General features: G+C 34.8%; 2 protein-coding genes across 2 annotated transcripts; both read right to left on the reverse strand.

Moving 5' to 3' along the window:
- Positions 1-2,024: 2,024 nt before the first annotated feature.
- Positions 2,025-3,572, reverse strand: LOC132169222 (disease resistance protein Pik-2-like). Its single transcript, XM_059580291.1, has 3 exons — positions 2,652-3,572; positions 2,209-2,336; positions 2,025-2,052 (listed from the first exon to the last, which is right to left on the reverse strand). Exons 1-3 carry the CDS (start codon positions 3,570-3,572, stop codon positions 2,025-2,027), a joined length of 1,077 nt encoding a protein of 358 aa, XP_059436274.1.
- A 2,612-nt stretch (positions 3,573-6,184) lies between these two features.
- LOC132169223 (disease resistance protein RPM1-like) lies at positions 6,185-7,612 on the reverse strand. Its single transcript, XM_059580292.1, has one exon. It carries the CDS (start codon positions 7,610-7,612, stop codon positions 6,185-6,187), a length of 1,428 nt encoding a protein of 475 aa, XP_059436275.1.
- Positions 7,613-7,864: the final 252 nt, after the last annotated feature.

Here is a 7,864-nt window from a genome sequence, read left to right on the forward strand (position 1 = left end):
ACACAATTTAGAGAGCAAAAAGAGTTGGTAGCATTTCAAACTGTAGCTTAGGTGGGAACTCATCGCCCAGCCAATGTAAGACTTTCTTAGTCAGCCACATACTATTAAGAATTTTATCATATTATATATATATATATGAAAAAAAAAAATCATGAAAATCTTGTGGCTAATTAGAGGTGTATACCTTGTTCATCACTGAAATTCTACATGGCAGTTTGATTCTCCAAGACTCACCCTTGCAGACGCTCCAATAAGTCCATGTCAATGAGCTTGTATATTTGATATCGTTCTCCTTTAATCCTATACCTGAGACGTATATATAGTAGTTACCTTCCAGACTTTCCAATAATCTTTACCTCCATCAGGTTGCATACGTAACACAAATTCTCTCTGCATTTCATAGAAGTCGATAAGCTTTAGGCTTTCAAGGTGCTGGATTCCAGAGGGTACCTCCTTCAATTGCTGGCATGGCCCAATCTCTAGTTGATCAAGACTGGGCAGTGATCCTCTATCCATTTCCACCATCTTTAATTTTTTTCTTATCTCTGAGGGTGAGCCTCTTGAGTCTTTGAAAACCGCTTTTCTCAAAATGCAGTTGCTCCCCATCATACGCATGATTGAGGGAAAGGGTAATTAGATTTGGCAAAGCTTGGACACACGACATTGGATATTCCTCTAATGGTGAGGAAAATACGATTAGTGTGACCAGATTTTGAAGCTCTGGAATCCAGTTCAGCAACTTCTTCAATTGCCCTATTAGATAGATATGGTTTAGAAATGGAGGTGGGGAAGAAATTGATTCTAAGTCTACAATCTCATATTCACTTATTGAGCCTACAATCAAAATTTTAAGGTGGACCATGTTTTTTATGGTGGCACATAGGGCCCTGCCACGTTCTGCGGTCATATTTGAAATGCCCAACAGCCTCAAATGACTCAACTTTTCGAGCTCTTTAAATAGATCGACCCTATGATGGTTTGCCTCAATCAATGATAGCATCTGCAAGTCCTTTAAACATCCAACACCTTCATGTAATTTTACTCCTTTTAATGAATAAAGGCTACTTTTAATGAAACTTGAACCAAGTTTCTGTGGATGAGCTCCATTAAAAATTCTTCCGCTACATCTTCCAATGGTTTTTCCTTCTTTCTTGTAATAAATCCCTCAGCAAAACTTGCCCCCAACATTCTTAATCTTTTTTTCATGCCAAACATGCCCCCAAAGAAAAGAAATTTTCAATAAATGCTTTGCATTTCCATCGTATTCCAAATTATTCATTGGCAAGTGGCAAACCTATTCATTCAGCCAATGACAAGTTTTCTATTTCTTTTTACGAAAATTACACAAGTTCATTTTGGACATATCAACCAATGCCTTTTCAATCTCCTCAAATTAAACACATATAAGAAGAATTGGAAAAAAGAAAATTAAAGATCGAAAGATTGAAAACGTTTCTACCATAGAATGCATTTCAATCTTGTCAACTTAGTTAAACATTGTCCACTCAGAATGCTAATTAGCCAATGCATTTAATCCTTTCTTCAAAACATTTCAATATAGTTTTAATGTTTTAGTCCCTGCAATTAGATTATAATGTAATGTTGTTTTAAGGTATATAATTCTGTTCTAATATAATATAATTGGATGGTGGATGGTGGATGGTGCGAGTTCCGAATTCTTGATCAATATTTCCAATTTATGGAGAAATATCAGAAATATTACTCTCTTATGAAAATACTCCAACAATGTTATATTGCAATAACAACTCAGTTTCAAAAATTGTTATATATGAGAACAAAATAATGGCTGAAAGATTTAAGCTTTTAGTTATAAAATTAAGATCCACCATCTGGCGAAAATCTAATTACAATAGCTGTATCCATGTTGCAACATCGATTAGTAACAACTATTTACAGTGATGAAATATTAAAATATCAAATAAACAGAAGTACAAGAAAAAATAGCAAAATTAAAAGTGAAAAGAGGTTGTGGTAACAATTCAACTTGTAGCTTAGGTTGGAGCTCACAGGCCAATGCAAGTCTTATTAACCCTGAAAATTTTGGTTATAAGTCAGCCACAATGTGAAGAATTTTATCATTACACATAAAAAAACTACAAAACTTTCATGGAAATCTTGTGGCTAATTAGAGGTACATACCATGTTCATCATTGAAACTACATGGCAGTTTGATCCTCCAAGACTCACCCTTGCAGACGCTCCAATAAGTCCAAGTCACCAAGCTTGTATATTTGATATTGTTCTCCTTTAATCCTATACCTGAGACGGATAGTAGTTACCTTCTTGACTTTCCAATAATCTTCGCCTCCATCAGGCTGCATACGTAGCACAAATTCTCTTTGCATTTCATAGAAGTCGATAATCTTTAGGCTTTCAAGGTGTTAGATTCCAAAGGGTACCTCTTTCATTTGTGGGCATGGCCCTCAAGATTGGGCAGTGATCCTCTGTCTATTTCCACCATCTTTAATTTGTTCATCTCTCTAAGTGTGAGCCTCTTGAGATTCCGAAAACCACCTTCTTCAAAATGCAACTGCTCCCCATCATACGCATGAGTGAGGGAAAGGGTAATTAGATTTGGCAAAGCTTGGAGACATGATAGTGGATGATGAGAAAAATAAGATTAGTGTGACCAGATTTTGAAGCTCAAGAATCCAGTTCGGCAACTTGTTCAATCGCCCTCTTAGATAGATATGCTTTAGAAATGGAGGTGGGGAAGAAATTGATTCTAAGTCTATAATCTCATCTTCACTAATTGAGCCTACAACCAAAATGTTAAGGAGGACCATTTTTTGTATGGAGGTACATAGGACCCTCCCACGTTCTGCAGTCATATTTGAAATGCCCAACAATCTCAACTGACTCAACTTTTCGAGCTCTTCAAATAAACCAACCCCATGATGATTTGCCTCAATCATTGATAGTTCCTGCAATTCCTTTAAACATCCAACCCCTTCATGTACTTTTACTCCTCGCTCCGAATAAAGGCTACTTTCAATTTCGAAGTCATGAGAATGAGCCAGAATCTGTCTTAGCTTATAAAGCCTAAATATCTCAATTGGAAGCTCACCCACTAAGGTTTCCAAGACATTTAGTGTCTTCAGATTATGTAGTGCACCCACTGACTTTGGAAGTATCTTCACTTTTGTTCTCCTCAAACTTAAGTGCTTCAAGTGGAATAAATTACCCACTTCTTGAGGAAGATAATCAATTGGAGCGTCTTCAAAATCCAATACTTTCAAAAGCTTGAACTTTTTAAACAATTTAACTATGAAAGACCTGGGCAATTCAGTAATGTTGAAGAGAAAAATCGAGCGAACTCGAGAGTACTCACTCGACTCAAAAACATTTTCTGTAGCATCGTGGATTGATAGGCGTTGACTTTTTCCATGAGAAGTTGTGTCATCTGCATCAAGAACTTGACACAAATTCAACTCTTGAGCCTTTGATAGGATGATTTCATGTAGTAGATCATGAATTCTGTACTTTTTGTATATCTCATAATCAAGCTCCCCAAATGAAACTTGAACCAAGTTTCTGTGGATGAGCTCCATTTGTAACGACCTAGATTTTAAAACTCTTATTTAAATAATATTAAATAGATTAAAAATATATAATCGATAAATTAGAACAATGATATGTGGATTAATGATATTAAATAATTGTTTAGTGTTAAAAGTATATTACATTGATTTTTGACCTCTTATGTATATTACTTCAATTCTAAAATTTAGCTTCACTAATATGTTTATGGGCATAATCAAACCCAATTTAGTAAATAAATTATTTATATTGGGGTTTAGTGAAGTCAGAAATTTATTTGAAGCTTTTTAGTTTTTAGCCTAAAAAGCAGTGTCTTACTTTTCATACTGTCTAAATGAGATTAAAACTGCTAAAGAAAGATACCAAGGCTAGCCACCTTTGTTGAAAGCTTAAAGTCTTCTAGTAATAATGGTTATAGTAAATATCATGATTATAATGGTTTAATAAAGTAAGTGGCCACGTGGGAATGCAAATAGATTAAAGCCTAAGTTGAATCGGAAACTTTGTACAGGCCAAAAGTAGACTCAAATGAACTCGGATGGAGTCGAACCAAAAATATAAAATGTTTATCTCGGAGTCCTCTATCTACTCTCAAAATTTTATGTCAATTGGAGTACGTTTGGACATTGAAAAATGGATCGAAATACACTGCCCTCATTTTGGACGAAAATATCAATTGGTATAGAGCATGAAATATGGACTAGGTTCATTCTTTTGGTTAAATACATCTCAACCCTTAGATCAAATGTGTAAAAATAAATCCTAACCATTCATTCTCTTATAAATGGAGCCTAAAGCTAAATTCACTTTCACTTGAGTTTTTACAATCTTAGAACAAGTAAAATTGTTTGCTCCTCATTTCATTTTATTTCTTAGTCCTAGCCAAATACCTTATAGCTTAGATCTTTCTTGTAGTGTTCAAGTGTTTTTCTAAACTAGCTACCTAGAGAAGATTTGGTGGAGTTTTACTTCTAAAAGATTATTGGGTAAGTGTTTCTTGTATAAATATTATGATTTATTGCTTGTATCACTTGTTCCCATTTAATTGTTTAAAGACCCAATAAACGTATAATGTAAAATAAAATAATAGATACAAGTGAATTAATAATAATGAGTTAGTGGACAAAATCAATTAAGGGCTTATGATATTATCTATATATTATTTACTTTACAACTTTTACATTCAGTCATTTATTTTATTGTCATTTAAATTTTAATTCATATTTTTGGCGGTCATCCCCGGAATATGAATTCAGTATTTACATTCAGTCATTTCTTTTATTTAAATTTTAATTCATATTTTTGGCGGTCATTCCCAGAATATGAATTCATTATTTACATTTAGTCATTTCTTTTATTTAAATTTTAATTCATATTTTTGGCGGTCATCCCCAGAATATGAATTCAGTATTTACATTCAGTCATTTCTTTTATTGTCATTTAAATTTTAGTTCATATTTTTGGCAGTAAGGACCATTGGTCTCATCCCCAAAATATGAATTCAGGCATAAAACTTGTTATAAGTGACTATCTTAGAGTAATATAATAAAATGAGTAAGTAAAGATGAAGTGACGGATAATAAATAAATATAAAAAGATGAGGGTCTTTTAAACAATGATATTATTGGAGAATGAACTATGTATTGTTTGTATGTATGTATTGTATACAGAAGTGGAGCAGAATACTACACTAAGGAGAGTAAGTATGAATATACTTACTGAGTACTAGCTTTGTTTTATTGTTATAAGAATTCTTATTTTGTCTTATTATTATAATTTTGCAATACAACTGCTGCATAATGTGTCTAATAAAATGGGCTGATAAAATAGCCACCTTAAGAACAAGGTGGGTGGATTGCCGCGAGGAACTGTTGGTATCTCAGTGGATGGGGGTATATAACCGTCAAACAGGCCTAATATATAACTAAGCTGGGGCGGTGTAGTTGCCAGCACCAAACATGTAAACCTCTAAAGTGTGAGGGACATAACGGACGTAAGCGGGCTGAGAGCTCATGACAAGAGGTCTGAAGAAAAATTATCATAAAACACAAACTAATCTGTCATTACGCTGCATTCACAACTCATTCATTATTATATATTTTAGTCTTTAATCTTGTTCAAACTAGTCTTTTTAGTCTTTGTCTCTAGGAAAATAGATTACTCACTTGTTTGCCTATGTAAATATGATAACGTCATCTTTACATAGATCTTGATGCAGGAATAGAAAGTGAGGACGATGGTCCTTTTACTAGTTTTGATGGTTGATAGACCATCTGCTGCAGGATTTATGCTTACTCTATGGAGCAAGTCTCATTTATGTTAATCGCTTTTATTATGTATGGTGATGTGTGTAAACTTAATAAATATTACTATGTTAATTTAGGTGCCGTCTGTGACATATATTTGGTACACTTAGTGTGTACATATGTTGTAATGAAAACCATGTTTCTATTTTATTTAATAATATATCACCTTGAGGTATTTCAGTCAGCTCAATTGTGTTGTGTAAGTTATTCCTAGGTCATAGAAAAAGAAAAAAATATACATACTCCGCTGTAACATTGTATTTTTCTAAAGTTGCAGCGTCACGACTTCGATATTTGCTAGTTCAAATATCGGGGCGTTACACCATTAAAAATTCTTCCGCTACATCTTCCAATGGTTTTCCCTTCTTTCTTGTAATGAATCCCTCAGCAACCCATAGCCAAACTAATCTTGCACCATTGATTGAGTAGTCCTCTGGAAAAATACCAAAGTACAAGTAGCAAGACTTTAGGTAGCATGGAAGATCATAACAACTAAGAGAGAGAATTGTTGTGACACTTGTAAGGTGGGGATTGCATTCTAGCTCATAACTGAGGCTATCAAGCAACTTTTTCCATTCTAATGGCACCTTCTCCTTAGTTGACAGAAGACCACCTATGGCAACAATTGCAAGTGGCAAGCCTTCACATTTTTTGACAATTTCTATCGACAGTCTCATCAACTCATTGGGACAACATCTCTGAAACTCGGTTTGGAATGCCTTTCTGCAAAACAATTCCCAAGCCTTTTCTTGAGACAGAGGTTGTACCTTGTGTACCATATCAGTTAAAGATTCTTTACATGAAACACCGATGAGATCACTGCGTGTTGTGATGATAATCCTACTGCCTTTGTCGCTGCATGGCAAAGAATGTTTCACAATTTCCCAGAACTCTGTCTTCCATACATCATCAAAAACAACAACATACCTCTTTTGTTGTAAACATTTCTTCAGCTGGCTAATTAGTGTGATCTCGTCTGTCATGTCTATTTGCCTTAGAGCTATTATTTCTTCGTGGTAGATTTGATTTGCAATGGACATGAGTATCTTTTGGATATTGTATGACTGAGACACTGTGATCCAAACATGGCAGTCAAAATGTCTTTTCACTGATTCAGTCTCGTATACTTTCCTAACAAGAATTGTCTTACCAATTCCGCCCATGCCTACCACTGAAATCACAGAGCGTTTAAATTCTCCCCCCACCAACCAGCTTATGAGTTCATCCCTTGTAGACTCAATGCCCACAACTTCATCTTCCTCAATGAAAAGTGAGCCCACTCGAGGGTCATGCCCTATAACATTTGTTGCACTGCTACTTGATCCTTGCTCTGAGGAACTAAAACCATATCTTTCACTTCGTTCCTTGATTTCACGAACTGACAATTTGATATCTTGAATCTTGGTAGCTATGTCGTGTTGTGGTTTTAGTTTCTTCAATATACGGCCAATTATATGGAGGAAAGCAATAAAACTTTGCTGATGACGATGACGTTGTGCCACGTGAAGAACGTATTCATCTATTACATCTTCTATATGATAGGCTACCTCTCTCACTTGTTTCACCCACATTTTGACGTCATCTTGGAGGTCTCCTTTATTTGCATCTTTGAGTAAACATTGGATGCTTTCCAGTTCATCTCTAATGTCCACAACTTCCCGATGGACACCCTTTAGCAGTTTTGATTCGTGGACGATGAATTGAACCAGCTGATTGATGACAAGGGCCACAACGGTTTCTGTCATGGTTTCTTCTATATATGATCTTCACCTAGTGAATGATACTACCACAATTAGAATTGAATTTGGGTTAATTGTCATGTCCCAAGCCCAAAGCAAGACCCGAGGCTTGCTTAGAACTAATATATATATATATTTTTTATAAGAAGTCAAAATATCATTTAAAAACGAAAACGCAACTCAGGTAAACAAATTATACAAGAGAAACATCAAGTTAGAAGAATACAAAAAAAAAAAAAAAAAAACTAAGTAGATTAG

This window comes from Corylus avellana, chromosome ca2 (assembly GCF_901000735.1).
Source record: "Corylus avellana chromosome ca2, CavTom2PMs-1.0".
Lineage (NCBI taxonomy): Eukaryota > Viridiplantae > Streptophyta > Magnoliopsida > Fagales > Betulaceae > Corylus > Corylus avellana.

Bases quoted from the DNA above. Each gene is read 5' to 3' on its own strand.
- LOC132169222 (XM_059580291.1), bottom strand. From the start codon at position 3,572: ATGGAGCTCATCCACAGAAACTTGGTTCAAGTTTCATTTGGGGAGCTT. The intron at 2,337-2,651 runs GTCACACTAATC...CTACGTATGCAG, and splicing joins TTCTTGAGCTTCAAAATCTG to CCTGATGGAGGCGAAGATTA. The intron at 2,053-2,208 runs GTGAGTCTTGGA...CAAAATTTTCAG, and splicing joins TTATTGGAGCGTCTGCAAGG to GGTTAATAAGACTTGCATTG.
- LOC132169223 (XM_059580292.1), bottom strand. From the start codon at position 7,612: ATGACAGAAACCGTTGTGGCCCTTGTCATCAATCAGCTGGTTCAATTC.